The sequence below is a fragment of the Aethalodelphis obliquidens genome, unplaced genomic scaffold (genome assembly GCF_003676395.1).
Source record: "Aethalodelphis obliquidens isolate GAN/ISIS:26980383/991018 unplaced genomic scaffold, ASM367639v1 scaffold28, whole genome shotgun sequence".
In the NCBI taxonomy this organism is placed as follows: domain Eukaryota; kingdom Metazoa; phylum Chordata; class Mammalia; order Artiodactyla; family Delphinidae; genus Aethalodelphis; species Aethalodelphis obliquidens.
The window spans coordinates 24,074,072-24,096,068 of NW_020837972.1; the positions used below are offsets into that span (position 1 = coordinate 24,074,072).

The 21,997-nt window shown below is 48.1% G+C and overlaps 1 protein-coding gene across 6 annotated transcripts; it reads right to left on the reverse strand.

Annotated features, from left to right (window-relative positions):
• Positions 1-2,489: 2,489 nt before the first annotated feature.
• Positions 2,490-21,064, reverse strand: ZNF605 (zinc finger protein 605). Of its 6 annotated transcripts, none has more exons than XM_027125240.1 (7): positions 21,006-21,064; positions 16,640-16,769; positions 14,965-15,101; positions 14,464-14,631; positions 9,970-10,090; positions 9,647-9,739; positions 2,490-6,231 (listed from the first exon to the last, which is right to left on the reverse strand). In XM_027125240.1, the coding sequence occupies exons 4-7, from the start codon at positions 14,476-14,478 to the stop codon at positions 4,436-4,438; spliced, it is 2,025 nt and encodes a 674-aa protein (XP_026981041.1). In that variant the 5' UTR covers positions 14,479-14,631; positions 14,965-15,101; positions 16,640-16,769; positions 21,006-21,064; the 3' UTR covers positions 2,490-4,435. The 6 variants fall into 6 exon arrangements, with proteins under 6 accessions (XP_026981041.1, XP_026981042.1, XP_026981039.1 ...); XM_027125241.1 differs by lacking the exon at positions 21,006-21,064 and adding an exon at positions 20,809-20,949; XM_027125238.1 differs by lacking the exon at positions 21,006-21,064 and adding an exon at positions 16,869-19,204 and having other exon boundaries at positions 14,464-14,522.
• Between the last annotated feature and the right edge of the window lie 933 nt (positions 21,065-21,997).

Below are 21,997 nucleotides of genomic sequence, written 5' to 3' on the forward strand. Positions count from 1 at the left end.
GCTTCATAGCTACATTCTCTTTGCTGGGCACCTTTAACGATTTAGGTATTGTTAAATACCTAAATAAAATGATTTAGGCATTTAGGTATTAAATAAATTTGGTGTTCCTGGTTTATTTCATCTTAGCATTCTGCAAATAAGAGTCTCAATGACAAGGTGTCAAGACTACCCAGATGAATTGTGTAACAACTGTGAAACAAGCTGTAAAGAGCCCGCAAAGAAAATACAGAATACATGGTATCACTAAATCTGCAGAGTTGGCCCCAGAACAAATCCACTACTAAGGTGAGTTGATGTGGCGATGGGGTGTGTGGTGTTGGGAAGGATCTGTGCTGTGTGGAAGAAAAGCTTACTTTAACTTAGTTAAATTTCATTCTTTTGAGCTGATCATGACATGTTACATTGCCTGCTTCTAAGTTGCAGACAGACATCAGGAGACAAATGAAATTTTCTAAGATTATCAGAGTGAGGATGGCTTTTCCCTTCACCATGTGGCAAATAAGGGCCCAGGGGAGAATTCCGATGGTGGAAGCCACTTTACATCATAAACAGAACACAGAGAAACTATTACAGGTAACTCACAATGCTCTTTTCCAATTATGCCCAAACCTCAAAAGATTTATTTCATTCACTAGCTATTTCCATAAAGACAGGACCAGAGTGATATACAAGTTTATTAACACAATCTGCATTGTGAACAGTACCTCCTGGAGTTATATGAAATGGAAAACCTGCAGGAAGAGCTTCTTCAAAATGCAGATTGACATGCAAATCCAACCGTTAGAGAAAATGCCGCTGTGTAGCCTGACGGCAATTATTTCCCTTCAAGTGAGGTTTGCATGTCAGCAGGAGAGAAAGACGGGGGCGGGGGGGGGGGGGGGGTCTGATAAATGACAGGGGAGTGTGGTCCACACCGGGCCTCTCTAACAGTCTACTTCCACCTAATTTATTAGGCTTCATGAGGTTATACCTGAAGCACCTCTGTTTTAATCTTAGAAAAGCTGATATTCAATTTGGCATGGTGTTTGTGATGGGAACTGGTGTGGAGACTTTGAAGAGCTTCTCTGGGGTGATTCTGACTCCTGAGATGGGAAATCTTGTCTACGGGTGACAGATTACGTGAATTATAATAAAAACAGCAGAATATTGAATAAGAGTATTTTAATTGTGCAGCACAAGTTTTTAAACTGAGAGTACACGGAAGTACAGTACATCATTCCTTTCTTTCTTCACTCAGTAATGGGATACCTTTTTCTTGTCTGTACACATTTAACATAAATAACAACGCTTTCTTGTAAGGCGTTCAGCTAACCCAGAGGCAGCATAAAGACCTCATAAACATTTCGGTTTCTATCCGTGAAGAAAGTCTAGTAATAACCGCAAGACCACTGGCATATGGAGCAGATGGTAATGATCTCCAGAGCCATTTACGTTTGCAGCAAAACAAAACAAAAACCACAAAGAACTCTGTTATAATTTCTACTGAATTATTAAAACACAAAGAGAAAACACTGATGTTGAGTGTGAAAAATCTTTTTTTTTTTTTTTTTTTTGCGGTACGCGGGCCTCTCACTGTTGTGGCCTCTCCCATTGTGGAGCAATGGCTCCGGACGCGCAGGCTCAGCGGCCATGGCTCACGGGCGCAGCCGCTCCGCGGCATGTGGGATCTTCCCGGACCGGGGCACGAACCCGTGTCCCCTGCATCGGCAGGTGGACTCTAAACCACTGTGCCACCAGGGAAGCCCAGAGTGTGAGAAATCTTGACAGATGTCAGTCTATGCCCCGTGGACCAGTAACTGATACTCAAAATTTAGTCAAACGTTCATCATTTAACACATCACAGAACACAAATGTTACACTCAAATTATTAACTCAGGAACATTTAATAAAGGGACTATTTACAGATTTGTGTTCACAATTAAGAAAACCAACCAGGAGGGATGGTGAATCCCCCAGAAGCAGTTAACACCCTTACATCTGACGAGCAGGGAGCTGCAGCCATCTGGGTGTCTGTAGACCAGCAGGAGGGAGGGAGGGCTGACACATACCTCCCTGTGTGAACCTGAGCAGAAACCCTAGGAAGCAGTTGTGCACTTCCTCTGGGCATGCAGAGCAGAAAAAGGAGAATGGGTGTGGCGACGTGCACAGATCCGTAACACAGACAGCTTCCATCGTGCAGTTGCTACAAACACAGGTCATCCCGAGCCCGTCTCAGACGACACAGTCTGTTCAACTATTTTTACAGATTCACACTTAAGTGCTATCGTAGTCATACACTTTACTTCTAAATAGATCATAACCCCAAGTATGTTGTCATTACTTTGGTTTTAAGCAGTCCATTAACTTTTTGAAAGATTTTTAAATGAGAAAAAAAATCTTTCATATTCATCCACACATTCACCATTTCCAGAGTGTTCTTTTCTTGCTGACCCCAAACTTTCTTCAGTGTTTCCTTATGGCAGGAACTCTCTCTGATTTTGTTTCTTTGAAGTCTTTTTTGCTTTCACTTTTGGAAGATGTTTTCGACAGGCAACTGAACTCCAGGTTGCAGGGGTTTCTTTTATATCTTTCATAATTTAATGATGTCACTCTGCTGTCTTTTAGTTTGCATAGTTTCTGACCAGAAGTATGTTGTTATTCTTTGTTCTGTGAACGCGTTGTGTCTTTTTCTCCAGACATTTTACAATCGTTCTCTTTAACACCGGTTTTCATCAATTTGACGATGATGTCCATTGGCATCTTTATGTTTCTTAGGTGTTGGGTCCTTTGAGCTTATTGAATATGTCGAGTTATACTTTTCATCATATGTGGATATTTTTCAGCCATCGTTTATCCAAATCCTTTTTCTCCCTCCTCTCTTTCTGGACCTCCCATTCCATGTGTGTTACACCACAGTAACTAATTCCCTGTTCTCCTTTCCCCCCAGTCATTTTCTCTCTGTGTGTATCATTCACCTGGATAATTTTTATACTTACTGTTCAAATTCATTGTTTTCCTTCTTCTATGTCTAATATGTTCTTAATTCCATCCAGTTTTTTTTTTTAATTTACAGATGTTGTTTTCATCCTGAGAAGTTCCATTTGAGCTTTTAAAAATATATCTTCCACTCATGTGTCATCAAATTCATGTTTTCCTCTACTTTATACTTACAATAGCTATTTGAACATCCTTGTCTACTAATTCCAATCACTTCAGTCTTTTCTCTTTCTACTGCCTGATTTTCCTCCTGGTTACAAGTCATATGTTCCTGCCCCTTGGCATGCCAGGTAAGTGTTTGGACGTCAGTCACTGTGGGTAGAGTAGCTTTTAATCTAGGGTTAGTTACCCTCCCCACCAAGACAATATTGTTCTGGGAACTCTCTTGATGCCCACGTGCTTTTGTATGGCTGGTGGGAACGTGAACTGTCCCCGCCTGCGCTGAGCTCCAGGGCTCGCCCAGCTCACTGCTCCCCAGTGCCACTCTCATGGTCTCAGCTTCCTTCCACACACGTGTGAATCAGCACTAAAGCCCACAGACTCAAGGGGGGACTCATTGAGGATTTCTGCAGGCCCTCTCTGGGAAGCTCCTTCCTATCCAGCACTTTTCCCTGCAAATTCTAGCCACCAGGGCTCCCCAGACGCCAACTCGGCAACTCTCTTCAGTCCAGCAGGACCACGTTCATTCCCCTCCCTGACCTGCAGCCTGGATGCTGCCCCCAGGGTCTAGGCTGGGCAGTCGTGGGGCTCTCCTCACCTTGTCCACCTCCTGCCAGGGATCACAAACCTGTGTTTGACATATGTCTAAAAAACCACTATTTCATAAATGGTACGGTTTCTAGCTGCTTAAGGCAGTAGAGTTTATCTGGTTCTTCCTATAGCACCATAGCAGAAAGCAGAAGTTTTCACACGTAAAACACAGCTACCACTTTAAAATGCCTATTTTCTTAAAATAATTTATATACAATGCACACATCTTCCTTTTAGAATTATTTTAATAGGATCATGCTTATCAAATTCTTCAAATTATTAGAACTACTCCTCTGCATGAGATCTCTAATATATAATACTCAGTATTTCCTTTGTGTATGTATTCTCTAGTGTACTCTGAGTTACCCTTTCCCGGTGAAATCTTTCACTTACTTGTTATAACAATTGAGTTTTTCTCCTGTTTAGGTCTTCTAAGTATTTAACAGGCTGTCACTTTTGACTGAAAGGTCTGTACTTATCACAATACTGATAAGATTTCCACACTGAGGAGCCATCAATATGTAATAAGTTTTGTTTTCTGGGAGAAGGCTTTCCTATATTGCCTACTTAAAAAAAGTTCTCTTTCTGAATTCTGTATGGTGAGACAGTCACTGCAGTGACAGGGTTTCTCTCCTGTACGTGTCCTTGGAGTGTGAGGGGCCTGACACCTGATGGCAGACTCCCCATACTCACCGCACCCGCCCCGTGTCTACAGCATATGACTTCTCTGATGTATCAGGAGCTGTGCCTTCCTGTGGAAGGCTGTCCCACATTCACTGCATCTATAGCATTTATCTCCTGTATGGATCCTCTGATGCCTCATAAGGTGCGACTTTCTAGTGAAAGATTTCCCACATTCCCCACATTTATAGGGTCTCTCTCCTGTATGAATCCTCTGATGTATAATGAGCTGCGCCTTCTCAAAGAAAGCTTTTGTACAATCACTGCATCCATAGGTCTTCTCTCCTGTATGATTTCTCTGATGCTTAATGAGCTGTACTTTCTGAACAAATGCCTTCCCACACTCACTGCATTCATAGGGTTTCTCCCCTGTATGAATTCTCTGATGCCTAAGAAGCTGTGGCTTCCAGGCAAAAGCTTTCCTACACTCACTGCATTCGAAGGGTTTCTCTCCAGTGTGGGTTCTCTGATGGTGAATGAGGCTTGACTTCTCACTGAAGGCTTTCCCACACTCGCTGCACTCATAGGGTTTCTCCCCTGTGTGTGTCCTCTGATGAGATACCAGGCTGGACTTTTGGGTGAAGGCTTTCCCACAGGCACCACATTCATAAGGTTTCTCTCCGGTGTGAGTTCTCTGATGTGTCAGGAGCTGTGACTTCCCAAAGAAGGTTTTTCCACATTCAACACATCCATAGGGTTTTTCTCCTAAATGAGCTTTCTGATGTCTAATTAGTTCTGACTTCTTAAAGAAGGCTTCTTCACAGTTCCTGCACTGATAGTTCTTCTCTCCTGTGTGAGTCATTTGATGTTTGACAAGTTGCGGTTTTCTGATGAAGGCTTCACCACATTCACTGCATTCATAGGGCTTCTCTCCTGTGTGGATCCTCTGATGCCTAATGAGGAGTGAGTTCCTGCTGAAGGCTTTTTTACACTCACTACATGCATACGGTTTCTTCCCTGTATGAACCCTCTGATGAGTAATAAGCTGTGACTTCCAAAAGAAGGCTTTTCCGCAATCACTACATTTGTAGGGCTTCTCCCCTGTGTGTGTCCTCTGATGTGTAATAAGCCTTATTTTCTGGGAGAAGGCCTTCCCACAGTCATTGCAGCCATAGGGCTTCTCTACTGTGTGGGTTCTCTGATGCCTTTGAAGCTGTGACTTCCTACTAAAGGACTTCCCACAGTCCCTGCAGCCATAGGGCTTCTCTCCCGTATGAGTTCTCTGATGTAAAACAAGCAGTGACTTCCTGCTGAAAGCTTTTTGACATTCACCACACCCATATGGCTTTTCTCCTGAATGAGTCCTTTGATGAATAGTGAGTAATGACTTCTGGGAGAAGGCTTTCCCACAGTCATGGCATCCATAGGGCTTCTCTCCTGTATGAGTTCTCTGATGTATAATGAGCTGTGACTTTTTGTTAAAAACCTTACCACATTCCATGCATAAACAGACTCCTGTATGTGCTATTTGGTTTGTAATGAGCCCTGGCTCTTTACTGCTGACTTTTCTACATTTACTGCAATCAGAGTATTTTATTCCACCACAGGTTTTGTCAGGCTTGATACAGAATAGTAATTTCTTATTAAGCTCATCAAGTTTTTTTCTTTCACAGTTACTTTTTGGAATAAGAAAATCAAAAGGATGTTTCAAACTTTTTTCACCTGTGCCACATTTATGGGATCTCATTCCTAAATGATCAAAGTTAATGCCTGAATGAAACATTTTCCCAAAGACTTCATATTCATGGCCTCTCTCCATACTTTTAAGCTTGTCTTGATTATCCTGGTGCCACATTTTGAGATTATTATCTAGCCAGACTTCTTCTAAAAAGGAAAAAATGAACCATACTGTGTAAATTTCCCCAATGATTATGCTTATTGAATAAGTCTTCTGAAATGGAGCCTAAGATCCCAGTCCATAAAAAAAAAAAAAATTCTCCCAAATACAATGTCTACTTATTAGGCATTGAGAATTTTAATAGAAATGAAAACAGATTTTGAAATTACAAATGTTTATAAACACAAGTTTCAAATAAGGAAAAATGAAATATACTCAAGTGATCACGATGAGGTAAAAGAGACAAGCAATTTCTGGGGGTGGTTAAGCACTCATTCCACAATGACCTACTGATCATCTACTGTGTGCCCAGATGCTGTGAGTAGCAGAAATCAGGGAGGAAGGCAGGTAAGTACCCCCATCAGAGAAGGCTGAGAATCACAGTACACAGAAGAGCAAGATTAGTACACAGTGCTGAACGTCAGGCAGGAAGAAACACTGAATATGATGCACAGCAAATGCAGGATATCAACTTCATGTCTGAAAGGTGAGGTACGTCAGTTTGCCATACTATTGGTACATTAAAAAAACATTCTCATTCAAGATCCTCACCCGAATCACTGATATCAGTAATTTTACCATCATGAGTTACTTTTTGGAATTATCCAAGAGTTCTCCAGAGCTCAACATCAACACTTGTATTTAGGTTTTTGACATTTTAGTTGAATCGATCATCTATATATTGCATCTGTATATGATGGAAATTATTCTAAACCACAAGTATTCTTTGCATAACATTAGGACAGATTTTTGTTTTTTTTACTCTGTAAGTACAATTATTTGTGATCTCCACAATATGACCATTTATTTATGTTTAGTTCACGATATTCTTTACTAGGAATTGTGAGGTAATACTCCCAAGATGAAAGATATGGCAAGATCTCAGATGTAAGGCTATCACTCCTTTTCTGCAGGATAATATTTTTTTGGGGAAAAAAATCCACATCTAACTCTCAGACATACCAGAATTTCAGAGGAAGAACCAACTAGAGCCCGATATGGAGGAGAACAAAGGATTCAACGATCCGAGCTTCAGTGAGTGTGGATGATAATGCTATTCGTGGGTATTTTAAAGACTAGAGAGAGAAGTTAGGGGGTTAAAAACAAAGTCGTCTGTAGACACAGAAGTGTGAGATCCACCTGAATGGTTTACAGAAAATTGTTTCAGGAAATGTTAAAGAAAAATTACAAATTTTAATTCAAATCAAATCAGGAAATAAGATTAAGATATATATCCAAATTAATAAGTTAAATGATATAAAACAATATTGAAGTTAAACTGTACCAAAAAATCTTTAAGAAATTTTTAAAAAGTCTTGTCACTTTGGCAAACACGTGGACCGGGTTTCACTGGTGCCACCTCAGGTGCGGGTACACATGTGTTTCCCCGTCTCTGTTTCCATTACACTCCTGTCCTTTCTGCCTTAATTTCACCCGATTTTCAATTGATATTCCCACTCCTAGGCTTGCTTCCTCCCAACTCTAGTCTCCACACAGCAACACGTAATATTTAGAAAATGTACTCAGGCCTTTTAACCCTTTGCTTAGAAACCTTTGATAAACCCAGACGTTTATCACGGCTTCCGCACCCCTGTGTGCCGGCTCCTTCCAGCCCCCACTCCCTCTCACAACACTGGGCTCCTCCCAATCCCAAACCCCAAAGGCCTTTTCCTGCTGTAGGCCCTTTGCATGTGCTCTCCCTGCCCAGCTTCCAGCATTCCTGGCTCACATTATTTTAAGGGCACACTAACAAACACCCTGTTTATTCCCTTCATAGCATGTATCAAATAGGTAATCACCTTGCTTCTGTCTCTCGCACTAGAATGTAAACCCTGAGGGCAGGGAACAGGTTTGTATTTTTCACTGAGGTACCCCCACTACATAGCGCATAATCAGCCCTCAATACATATAGGATAAATACTCTTCACTTGTCATTAAACTTCTAAAGCAATTCCTTTCTATATAGTTAATCTTGAGAGTTAACTTCGCATTTTGACACAAATGCTTCATGTTCAAACACTGAATTAGTTTTATATTTTCTTCTAAATTAAAATTCTCTTGTCCTGCAAGGTCATTTCATGACTCATATTTTATCTCAACGCCTCTCATTCCACAAAATAGCAGTGGTTCTAAATTAATGGGGGAACATAAAGTCTATCTTGACAGCTTTTCTAAACTACACATAGCCAGTCCTAATAATCCGCATGAATGGTGCCTAGACATCTGTAATTTGAAGTAGTTCCTAAGGTACGCTGAAACACTTACTTAGACGAAAACCTTTGTACTAAAGAAATATTTGATAAATAAGAAAGCTCCTGCCATACCTGGCCTCACAACAACCAATTAATGAAGTATTTAGTAATTACACAGCATAAATTCCATACAGAACAGAGAAGAGGAAGTTACTCACCATCTTTCTATGTAGGAAAAAACCTTAAGACCTAATTGGTTAAGGAATTACAGATAATGTGTGATCACACCCGAGTTCCTACAATACTGCTCAGTGGGTAGAGATTTCAGAAAATGCTGGGAGTCAGGGAACACTCCCTGGAGGTGGAAAAAGAGCTTAAAGTGAAGAAGGGGAGGGTGTCTAAATGGGAAAGTGTAGGACAACCAAAGGCCCACATGCAGAGAAACAAACGTGAAAGACATGAGGAAAGAACTACTTTGAGTGGCGTCAACCAGGACCTCTGGGCACAGGAAAAACTGCAGAGATAAGATGCTGCCACACCGTGAGGGTCTTCAACACAAATGGCGTTAAAGTATCACAGAGCAGGTCTTAAACCCAGCAGACTATTTGAAGGGATAAATGAGAAGCTTTATAAGCTGAATACCAAAGGCACCAGAAAGAAGCCCTGGACACTGACCCTGAAGTTCTTATCTGCAGGGAGGCCAGAAGAGTGCTTAAGGCGTTAGACTTTTCTCCTGTATCCATGGACTCACCTTCTACTCTATGTGGGTTTGAAATAGAAATCTGACCAATTAGGCAGAGAAAAGAAAATTAATAAAGGAAACTCAAAGGCAATCAGTGTCACCTCAAACAGGAAAAAACTATGAATTCTTAAAGAAGAGGAAGGAAGCCCACCTGTACAGGTGGGACTGGGGAAGCTAGCAAAAGGGGTGTATCCAAGAAGGCAGGTCCTAAATGACTGTGCTGCTGGGTACGGAAGACGGGGCACACCTCATCACCAGCTCCGTCAAAGGGGACGCATCCTGACATGGAGACCAGGATGGAGAGCACATGAAAAGTCAGGAAGGGCTTGTGTCACTAGTCCTGAGTCAACTCTAAGGACGGAGGAACTTTAAACACGGTTTTACAGATAACATTTAAGAAGTACCAACCTGTCATCCAAACCCGAGACCTAACTTTCACTATCTGCCATATACCTGATTATTTCTCACCTGGAAAGTTCTGACTTAGGATTTCTTCACCTAATATCCACGGCTCTTCTTGCTCCAGTTTGAAAATCGCCTCAGGTTTGATCATTTGATAACCTGTCAATTGGAAACACAGAGAGTCCCAACTGCTTGGGCTGAGGGACTCTTAAATATAAAGAAGATTTCACTACAGAGGCTAAAAAACAAAACAAGCAAATAAAAGCCTTTCAACTGGGTGTAGCAATCAAAAAATCCTTTGACATCTGAAACTTAAACCCGAAATCCGTAATATCTTAGGGGTCCCACAGTTGCTGAGTGCGCCCTGTGTCACACAAGAATGTTCTTACCCAAGAAAACTAGATTGCTATAGTTCTCCAACATCACATCCCTGTACAAGGTCTTCTGAGTAGGATTAAGCAGCTGCCACTCCTCCAACGTGAAGTCCACAGCCACATCCTCAAATGATATCTAAAAAAGCATAATGCCTGTTAAATCGGAAGTCATTCTCTTTGTTGAATACAGGCTTTCTTCTCTACAGTGACAGGTGGCCTCCGAGTTGGCCCCATGATCTCCAAATCCTGGGGTTCATGCTTTCGTTTAATCCCCACCATCCTGACTATGGGCTGGACTTACTGACTCACTTCCACTGAATGGAACAGGGTAGAAGTGCTGGATCAGGTGTAAGAGCATGTGACTTCCACATTGCAAACCCTCTCCTGCTCTCCCTGGGCCACATGGCGAGGCAGCCCTGTGCACAAGCCCACGTGGCAAAGACCCGAGGCCTGCCAACACCCACGTGAGTGAGCTTGGAGGGGGTCACCTCCCTACCACCCCGTGAGATGACCACAGCCCTTCTCAACATCCTGATGACAGGGTCGCATGAGACCCTCCACCAGAACCAAATGGGTGAGCAGCTGTCAGACCCCTAACTCACAGAAACTGAGATACATGTTTGTGTTTTCAGCCACTGAGATTTGGGATAATTTGTTACATAGCAATGGGTAAGTAATATAATGTCCTAGTCGTGCATTATACTTTGAGAGGAAAACAAAAATGTTATTAAAATATTCATCATTATGAATTCATTCACCTATCCACCCATCTATCTATAGAATAAGAAGTTGGAATAGTCTGTCTTTAAATAAGCAGTGTTTCTCAAAGAAGGTGCCACTGGTATCTGGGCAAAGGACAAGACACCACAGAGACCGATACTGTCCCAGGCTGGGCCCATGTACGTGTGCTGCCGTGTCGTCAGAAGGTGCCAAAACAGCGCAGAAAGCTGTCCTGCCTTCCAGACACTGGACGAGACCCAAAACACTGCCCAGGGACAGGCTCCCTTGCCAGCGGGCCACAATGCTCTCAACACATGGACCTCACTGGTCCTCTGGTCCCAACCAGAGGGTTTCACTGGACCCTGACACTTTCCTGGGGTCTGGTCTGGCCATCCTCATGGGCTCCCCAGGCACGGGTCACACACTCCAGGCCTTACCTGACCACATTTACTTCCTGTTCGAATTCACTGCATCTGATAATAGCCCCGTATTTGCAGAGGGGCTGAGTGAGCGTTTTAATGGACAATTTGAGGACAGGCTTAAGGGGCTGACAAGAAGGCTCATGGCGACCCCAGCCTGGAGCACAGAGCTCAGAAGGGAGCGGCCCTTTGCACGGTGCCGGGGCTCGGCCAGGCTGCCCCCAGTCACAGCCCTCCTCTCACAGTCACTGACCCGTCATGTTCTGCGGAAGACCCCACGAAAGCCTCCACCCCTACGACCCCGTCCTGAAGACTCAGTGACTGCCAGATCCTGTACATCCACTTTCAAATCTTTTAAAAACTCAGGAGTTTCTGCTAAGCAATTCTTACATGCGCTCTATCTCTCTGGTTAAATTATGTAAAAATATCTGTTCCTCTGTATAGGGACAACGTGTCTTTCCAGACAAAGGGTCTGGACAAAAACGGAGATGATTTCTTTTAAAGTTTTGATTACTAAATGGAACACACTGATGATGACCAGAGAGAAAGGAAAATAAAGCCCAGCACCAGGGGAGGCACAGGGGAGGGAGAAAGACATTAACGACCTTTGTGTTTTAGACCTACTCCTGAAAACTTTCCTTCCGCCTGGAAAAAACACAAGAAACAAAAGAAAATGACTCGCTGTGCTTCTCTCCGTGCCCATGACCGCTCTGGGTGTAGACTGAAGCCTGCCTGCTCGACGGGGCTGCCGGCCAGCAGCACAGGGCGCCTCAGCCCCCGTGCTTCCCACACAACAGCCCGATGCCGTCTGCACCCCATGAGGTGGCAGGGCCTGGACAAACCAAATGGCCTGGAACTCAGTGCCCCAGGCAGCCCCTCGGAAACCAAGGACTGAAGTAAATTAATCAGACCGGGCAACGGAAAGCCACGCTGGGGCCGTTAGCCTAACTGCCTGATGAAAGCACGTGCTGCCTGGAGGCTCTGGGACTGTGCTTCTGGTGCGCACGCCCAGCCGTGTGACCCCGGTGCCTCAGCCCTGGCAGGCGTTCAGGCCAGCCTCCGCCTGCTGCCAGAGCTGTGCTATGCGAACCACTGCCTTGTGCCAGGTCACAGAGGTTCACACGGCCACTTGAGAAGCCTCCTGATGGGCTGACACATGCCTTCCTGATTGGGAAACGGCTGAGACCACATGCAGGCTGAGAGGCTGCCCCGGATGAACCCCCTGGTTCCTGTCTCGGCCCCTCTAGGTCTGACCTGTTCAGGTCCATGATGGGGTTGCCTGTTTCTCACTCAGGTCCTGAAAAATCAAGTGGATGGGCTGAGGAGTCTGGCTCCTGGTTAAAAACCTACATGTGAACCTTCAGGTCCAAACACAGGCAGGCCCAAAGGGTTACCCCGCAGGGCTCCTGGGGGACACTGTCCCCACTCCTGCCCCCAGACCTGGGGTGCAGCCTGCGTGCCATGGCCTCCAAGGGGCCGGTGAGGATCTCGTGTGCCTGCATCTCTGCCTGAGGCCTTTGGCAGAAGCCTTTCTCAGATGCCTCTCTAAGACCCCCTTGTGAGAGGGGGGACCTGAAGACACTGTCCGCACTCCGACCCAGTACCCTGTACTTTCCACTCCCTCGTCCTCTTCCCCTCCTCCTGGCCCCCAAGTCCACAAATCTGCCGGAGCCTTTTGTTCGGGGCTCCCTGGGCAGCGAACACCTGTGTTGACACACCTGACACGTGGCCAGGGCACTGTTCACTCCTCAGGAAAAGGTAATGGGGAGTCGGCGCCTTCTGCAGCATCCGGCTCTCACTCGTGCCAGCACTCTCGGCTACTGCCACCCTGGCTGCGCCGTCACCAGCTACTCTGACACCTGGCAGCTCAGCCCTCTCAGCTCTGCTGAGCTCCTGGCACAGAACACAGCAGCGAAGGGGAAAAGCTACAGTGCTGTGCGCTGCTGTAAACAACGGGATTTTTAAAAGAAAGAAAGGAACAGAGGAAGGAAAAGAGGGAGGAGGTCAGCTAGGTGGATGGGAATTGTTTTGAAAGGTGAAGGGAGGGATTACCCTGGTGGCGCAGTGGCTAAGAATCTACCTGCCAATGCAGGGGACACGGGTTTGAGCCCTGGTCTGGGAAGATCCCACATGCTGCAGAGCAGCTAAGCCCTTGCACCACAACTACTGAGCCTGTGCTCTAGAGCCCGTGAGCCGCAACTACTGAGCCCATGTGCCACAACTACTGAAGCCCGCGTGCCTAGAGCCCATGCTCTGCAACAAGAGAAGCCACCGCAATGAGAAGCCCGTGCACCGCAACGAAGAGTAGACCCCGCTCACTGCAACTAGAGAAAGCCCGCACGCAGCAACGAAGACCCAATGCAGCCAAAAAATTAATTAAAAAAAAAGAAGAAGAAGAAAAGTGAAGGGACACCGCAGTCGTTTCTTGAGTCAATAAAGTCGGGGTGGTGGGGGGAGGGATGAATTAGGAGGTTGGGACTAGCAGATGCAAACTATTATATCTCGAATAGATAAACAACAAGGCCCTACTGTAGAGCACAGGGAACTATATCTAATCTCCTGGGATAAACCGTAATGGAAAAGAATATGAAAAACAGTGTATATATATTTATATATATAACTGAACCACTTTGCTGTACAGCAGAAACTAACACAACATTGTAAACCAACTATACCTCAAAAAAAAGGTCAGGAAAAGGAACTGGGCAGACACCCTCCTGTGCAGCAGAAGCAAAAACAGTTCTACCTAAAATGTATCGAAATTCCAACTGAGGGAATATATATGGGGCCATTTGAAGGTTTTGTAACAATCAGTTGTGCCGGATGATTCAGGTTTCTTCCCTAAACCCAGAGCTCAGGTGGGACATGGACCCAGGCCTGCTGCCCATTGCTGTGCTCTTTACACCCGCGCCCACCGAGGACCTGCGAGGAGCAGCCTCAGAAATGTGTTCATCCGTTACAGGATGTCATCTGCCACGTCATCTACATCAACAGCTAGTAAAACGCTTTCTTTACAGGAAACCATCAGGAGATGTTTGCTCCCACCGAGCAAATGGTCTGCTTTTTGATGGAGGAAACCACGCAACTCTTCCTGTTTCTCTTTCTGTGGCGGCTTCTAGGAACATGTGAGGAAGCTTGCGGCTCAACTCCAACAGTGCAGGGCCTTAATTCTCTTATATCTGTGCCCCAAATTTAAGACTTTTGTATGATTCTGTGATCCACCTTGTACTTCTTTTGACATCTTCCTTCCCAAGGTTGTATTTTCTCCGGTTACAATTTAAATGTATTTAGCCCTTTCCTGTTAGTTGTAGAGATGCCTGTGAGCCTCATCACACCCACAGATAAAACCGCTAGAGGACAAATAACTCACCTGTGACTTGACCATTCTCCCCCGGTCCTGGGAAATCTGCTCTGCTCTGTCCTGATGCTCTGGAAAAAGGCCTCTGGTCAAAGGTCTGTGGACTGGGAATGCACCCCGAGTCCTGAGGCCTCTTCTTTCTTATTTCACATGAGTTTTCGTGCTCCTGAGGGCCATGGCCTGGAGGTGCAGTGGGAATTTTATTTTAGATGATGTAATTCATTTGGGGACCTCAATCTTGGTTCTCTATAGCTGGGAACTCAGAAAGGCTATGTGCTAGCACTAAGAAACAGGATAGAAAGTGAGCTACTGGCGTGTGTCAGCCGAGCCGACCGCAGCCAGGCCAGGCCTGCACCACACACTGGGCTCTGCAGCCTGGCTCCCACCTGGGAATGCCCGACGGGAGCCACCTGCCTCACTGGTTCAACCAAAGACCCCAGGGGAGCCCCACCACCTCAAAGCACTCTGCAGAGACGGCAACAAAGTCTGGAAATGCAGTCTTGGCTCACTCACCCTGCAGCACCTTTTCCCGGGGGCACTTAGATGAAACCACTGGCACAGGTACTACAGAGTAAAACGCCACTCACTTCTAGGCAGGACAGGGAACGGGCAATGGCCTGGGGTGCTGGCTCTCTACTCCAAAATCAGCCCTGGAGCAAAAGGAAAGCATAGATCAGAGGAACTAAAAGAAATGGCCAAAAGAAGAGGAGAGACCCCGGGGGAGATGGAGGCCGTGGTGAAGCTGACGCTCGGGTGTGGGTTTCTGGCTGAGCCGGCCGCGCTACAGCCCAGAGCAGACGCAGCGAGAAGAAAGGCCTAAGGAAATCTTTTCAGTTCTTTCTTTCTCAGCTCACATTGGCGCAAATACTGCCTTCCCTTCCCTCGGAAATCAGCAGAACAGCCTAGGCCACGGTAGAAGGCAGCTCAAAATCCCTGCTGAGTTTAGGAATCACAGAAACGGCAAGGGCCCAGCTGCCTTCAGGCACTTGTCTCCCACCGCCCCATGGACCCCAAGGAAACTGCTCCACACCTGCTTCTTCCTAAGGGTCTCTGATCCCTGATCGGAGGAACTGCTCAGACAAGTGGTGGGTATGGGGCTATCCAGTGGCTCTAAGGTCCACACTGCTGGCCCTGGAGCCCCTTCCCTTCCCTTTACTTCGAAGGCCTGGCCTCAGCCCTTCCCTAATGCAATTATCAGAGTAGGAAAGCAGATAACACCTCTAGGGGGATACAGTTCAGAGCCTGTGAGGGCAAATACAAATTAAAAAGAAAAAGACTCTCCAGAACCTTATTCAAAGAGTATTTACTCTAGAAAATTACAAAGTCTTTCTCTGCCCTTTTGGGATGTAGGTTAATCTTTCCTAAAACTAAGTTTAACAACTCAAGAATGCCTTTCTTAAGGACCTGGGAGCCGTCTCCGAAATCATCCAGGAAGGTACAGCCCTCTCTCTGGGTCTCTGGGAGGACAGGAGCCTAACCAGCCTGACTTTGGCACCTGGCTCCAAATTGTAAAATTACCCCCCATCATAAAGGTATGACAAGTGTATTTTTCCTTTGGATGAAGGCAAGTAGCCAACACAGTAGCCACCCCCACTACCAGGCAAGGTTAGGATGGACTACAGGTGACAAATGATCACTTATCTTGAGATCGTGTGTATAATGGCTTGTACCTGCCCAGCTACAGAAAAGGGCACGATCTCTTCCTGTCTCTCGCAATGTCTTTAGCAGACTGCCTGAGGTGGGCATCAAATTCTGGTTCAATTTTTATTCAATAATAAAACTATTCTAAGGGACTTCCCTGGTGGTCCAGTGGTTAAGACTCCATGCTTTCACTGCAGGGGGCACGGGTTCGATCCCTGGTCAGGGAACTAAGAACCTGCATGCCACGCGTGCAGCTAAAAAAATTTTTTTTTAATTAAAAAAAAAATTAAGAAACAACCACCACCTATTCTTTCTCTTCTACTTTTGTGGAAAAGTCTTCTGGATTGGCAGAGACTGGTTGAAATTATTTCCCCAACAAGCCAAATAACCAAATAAATGAGTACAACCACTATTTTAAAAACTTTTTAAAAGATCACAAACTGTATTACAGAGATCACCTGAGGCAGAATTATCAGAACAGATGAACCAATAGTTAAGATCAGCACAGTCAAAAAAACATGACGCCTTCATGCACACAAATACTTACACTTTCAATGTCTCCACCGCTGTGGAGTGAACCAGGCACTTACACCAGCCGGATACCGGATCAGGGTCAAGGACTCCACGGGCTCACAGCAGGGTCACACAGGGATGTGACTTCCTTCATGAGGGTACACCTGAAAGGAAATATCCAAAAATACAGTTACCGGTAAGCCTGGGGGCCCGAGGGACAAACTCCACCTCCCACCCGAGATGCCTAGCGCTGCGGTCCACACCTGTGGCAATTTGTTCTCCCGGCTTGGTCCCCACAGGCGGACAGGCTGAGAGGAAGGCCGACATGGTGGATGGCCAGTGGGCACCTTTCCGCGAAGTAAGCTGAGCAAGGAGAGAACGTAATAGCTACAGGAGATCTAGAGCAGGAGCCCCTTGTTCTAACAAAGAATGGGGGGAGAGGAGGGAGGTATCCTCAGGGTCCCAGTGGAACAAAGAGAGATGGGTGGACTCGTCCTCCACAAATGAGGGAAGCAAGTTACGCCCTGGTGTTAGCAGACTGCCAGGTTTTGCTCCCGGGCAGCTAACAAGAGTGGAGAGAACACTGGCCCCTTTGAGGCCCTTCTTGCCCACCCCTAGAGCTGGGCTGAGGGCTGGAATCAGACCACCCGCTCGGGAGCCCCACACCCTCGGTCAGCAAGGGAAAGAGGAAAGGAAACCCAGGAATGCTACTCAACGCCAGGCGGACAATGGATCAGCTCCTGGCACCGTCTCTCGAGGGCCTTAAACATCTCCCTCTTCGTCCTTTAACGAACCGAGGGAGGACACAGGCCAGGGAGGGAGGGCAGGTCCCAGTGCTCCCCAGGTGCTGAAGATCCTTCGGAGAGTCAAGAACCAGCCCATCTGGACAGACAGGCTGGATTCTGAAATTTGACGTGAAACAGTGGCAGAGGGCAGAGCGAGGGCGTCCAGGGCAGGAAGACCTCTACAAGTGGGAATGGAGAAGGATGGCATGCGTTCTGCCCACGCGTGGGGGGCAGCAGACACAAAGGTCAGATTCCCTGAGTGAAACCGGACTCTCCTGAGACCAGAGTGAACAGTATGGTGCACGAGAACAGGTCTCTCACGAAAAACGTCCTGGGAGAGCAGAGAGCGACACCCAAAGGAGAAGCGCCTCTTCCCGAGATGCACAGGGAGCTCCTGGGCACGGGCAGGTCCCGATGGTCTAGGAGGCCCAGTGAAAAGAGAGCCCAGAGTCACTGCTTTCCAAACCTGAGGCCCCTGAGACACAGGCCCACCTGCCCTGGAAGCTTCTATCTTGTCTGGACCCCTTTTGGGTTGATGCACAGGAGACCTGTAGCTTCTCCTCTGGAAAAGGGGACGTGCCAACTGTACTAACACCCCGAACGGTCACCCTGGTTCCTCCCCCAGGACCCCAACATACTCCTGCACTGTGCTCTCACATCCACATCAGATCCCACTCACACACTAATGCAGCCCTAGACACACACTCACAGTCTCATTTACGGGCCAAGAAAGCAGCAATTTGCTGAAGGCCTCTTACTACCAGGCCCTGTTCCGGGCACGTGGGAGAGACCACTAAACAGGACAGACAGTCCCTGCTCTTTAGGATGGGAAACAGACACACAAGTAAGTAAAATAATTTCAGACTGTGAGAGCGCGCAGAAGAAACTTCAGATGCACCAGAGGAGTGGGTGGGTGGAGGGCACTCCTTGCAGATGACTTTGAGCCGAGCTCTGAGGAGGCGGGGCCGGCCCCGGAAGGCTACAGGCCAGCCACGCCCGGCAACGAGCATTGACACAAAGGGCTGGAGCAAGCGGGTGGGGGGGACTCCTAGCTGGTGGGGTCTCTGAGTACTTTTCAACAAGGCAATGTTCAAGTAAAAGGAGCCATCACTGACCAACACAGCCATGCACACGCCGGGTGAGAGGGGCCAAAGAGCAAAGGACAACACGGTTACTGAACGGAAGTCACCACGTTGTCTTGCCTGGGCCAACGAAGGACTCACCCAAACCCCAAAACACCACCCTTAAAGGCCCCGCAATCACCAACACCCAAAGCCCCTCAAATGCGGTTCCAAAGACCGCCTCAATCACACTGGCTGACCCCCCGAGAACCCGCAGCCCCCAGATCACTGGACACACGAGTCTCCAGGACACACAACCATCGACTCCATAAAGCCCATGTGCCCAATGCCCCCCCAGGGGGTCTGGGCCGTCAATTACACACACTGTGAGTCCCCATCGGCTCCTCTAGCAAGGCCCCCCCCATCACCAACCACCAGTGACAAAACCAATCCACAGAAGTGTGTGAATCAAAGAACCCCAAAGTCTCTCCACAGCCAACCCACGATCAGACACCCACAGAACCCCTGACTCCCGGTCACGGCGGGCTCTCCGTCACTCAGCCCTGCGCACCAGCCACAGGCCGCCTTACGGACCACCTGGTTGATTATGACCCCAGAGCCGTCTGACCTCCACAGGCTTCTCAATGCCAAGGCCAAGAAACCCCACCACTGGCTCCTCCAAACCCCACTCGGTAACCTCCACGGTCTATCCACTGACTAGACACTGAGTCAGTGGAACCCCAAATGTTGAGTCCCAAAGGACCCCCAGAGAACTCCAACCCCTCCCTCTCACAGTGCCCACCCACTCACCTTCACAGAGCCCGCCACCACCCGCCCCCTAAACCAGGCCCTCATCACACGGGGCTGCCAGCCACTCACCTCCAGATACCCACTCTCCAGTCCACGCCATGCTCACCCACCACTCAGACGCCCCCAGAGCTCATCACCCTGCGAGGGTCCCCAGCTCCTCACAAACACCCCCGGCCCCTCCAACGGCGCCAATTACCACCCCCACTTCCCCCTCACAGCCCCCAACAGGCCATTCGTCAACCTGTGTGCAGACCCCAGCCACTGACACGCGGCCTCCGACCAGATACCTCAGCCACAAGGTCCCCAAACACGGGCCGCCCCGGTCACTGCCCTCCACCGAAAAAGCTACCATCAAACTGTCAAGTCAAACCAAACACAGACGTAGCAAAGAAATGTTTTACTCCGAGGATTTATTCTTGGGTGGGGGGGAGGGATGCTGGAAGAGGAAGGACGCTGCGGCCCTAAGAGGCACAGCATCTCTGCAGAGTGTGGGGAAGCTGGATCAAAGGGCGGGGGACCAGACAGCAGACGAGAGGACATCTCACCGGAGGTCGGCCAGTTCTGGGCGCAGTGGCGGGCTACAAGCTGCTCAAGCCTACTGCCCAGAGTTCAGGGAACTGCAGGAAGGAGAGAAGCTGAACCAAATTTGGTTTCTAAGCGTTCTGATCAGTGAGAACAAACAGTTCAGCTAATCATTGATGAGGCAAAAGATGAGAGGGGCTGCGTCATATTTACCTACGGCCTTGTCACAGGTAAACAAGGGCATCATGTGGGAAGGGGGTTCTTTGCAGCCAGCTGTTTCCCGGAACCCGAGGAGGGGGGGATCTTCCCAGGAGCACACGGCTCAGGTACAGTCCAACACTGCAGCAACCAGCGGCCCCTCCTGCCGACGAATTCCTCAGTGCAACCACTCCGGGGCCTCTACATGCCCCCCACGCGCCCACAGAGCCCCGTCGTTCATCCCTTCGCGCCCCGTCGCCAAGCCAAAAGCACGCAAATCATGGATGGCTAGAGCCTTAACTATTGCTGCACACACACCCGAACCCACATCCCCAGGGCACACGCCGGCCCCGCACAGCCCTCCACTCACTCCCGAGGGGAGCCTCCGGGCTCCCTCACCCCCAGGGCCTGCTGCCTCCAGCCCCCGAGGCTAAGGTCCCCCCAAAGGCCCCTCCCAGAGGCCCCCACCATCCACTTAATTCCCTCCGCCGGCTTCACAACCACTCACCCCTCCCTGGCCCCGAATTACTGATTTTCACAGACATTCCACTACCTCGCCCGCCAAGTGTCCCCAGCTTCATCAGCCCCACCGTCTCCCCGCACAGCCCCTCCTCTCCCACCACCACGGGAGGCCCTGCCCTGCCCCCCAAATCTCCCTCCTGCTTCCCACATCACTGCCGCCCACACCCGCCCCTCCAGACCCCTGTCCCCCAGGCGTTTCCCCACCGTCGCCCTCCCTCCCGCCTCCCCGCTGCCCGGCCGCCCCGCGGCCCCCGCGGCCCCTCCCCTCTGCCGCCCCACGCCCCTCCCCCACAGCGCCCCCCGACCTGGACCGGAATCGGCGCCTGCGCGGCAGGGCCGTCCTCTCGCGCCTTCCCCGCACCCGGCTCCGGGAGCCGGTTCGTGCGCACGCCGGCTTAGCCCCGAGCCGGTCCGCGCCGGGGTCACCGCGGCCCCGGTCGGACGCTGAGGCCACCGCCAGCCCGCAGCACCCCCGTCCCGTCCCCGCCCCCCACACCCTTACCCCTTTGGCCCACGGCGCCGAGGCGGACACGGCCGGGCCGCGGGAGTGTCCGCGCAGAACTACATTTCCCGGAGCCCCGTTCGCTTTAGAACTACATTTCCCAGAGGGCTCCGCGGCACGCCTCCCTGATGAACAGGGGTGAGGTTTCCTGGTGCCAACCTCTTTGCGGCTGCCTGGGGCTCCCGGTTCAGACGGTGGGATGTAGCCTGCGCTCCCCCCAACCCCTCAATGTGCTCCAGTTTTGATCATAGAGAAAAGTAATTTATAAAATCAAAGTAGTAGTATAGGTACGTTTTATCCAGTCCAACAGTACTAACAAAAAGAATGAAAATAAATGAAATGAGGGATTTGGGGAGAAATAAAATGTAATTACGGGAAGAGAAGTAAATTAAAGAATATAAAAGCAGAATATAAAAGGAATTAAAATAGAAAAAACTAAACTTGATAAATCCAATTTTTAAAATAAAATATAAAATCATACTAGAGATTTTTATCAAAAAGTGAGAAGAAACAGCAAAAACAATTGGTAATGAAAAAAGAAAATTAGCCAAAAAGAACAAATTAAAATATTTGTGAAGGAATATTTTGCTCAATTATATGTAATCTAGGAACTATGTTAATAAATTTAGAACTTAATGAAGTACGTGATTTAAAGGAATAGTTAGGTAATTAACTTAAGAAAATAATATCTTTTTAGACCTAGAGTGATGGTTAAAAATGTTTTAGTGGGCTTCCCTGGTGGCGCAGTGGTTAAGAATCCACCTGCCAATGCAGGGGACACAGGTTCGAGCCCTGGTCCAGGAGAATCCCACATGCTACACAGCAACTAAGCCCGTGCGCCACAACTACTGAATCTGCGCTGTAGAGCCTGCGAACCACAACTACTGAAGCCCGCGGGCCTAGAGCCTATGCTCTGCAACAAGAGAAGCCACCACGATAAGAAGCCCGCGCACTGCAATGAAGAGTAGCCCCTGCTCGCCGCAACTAGAGAA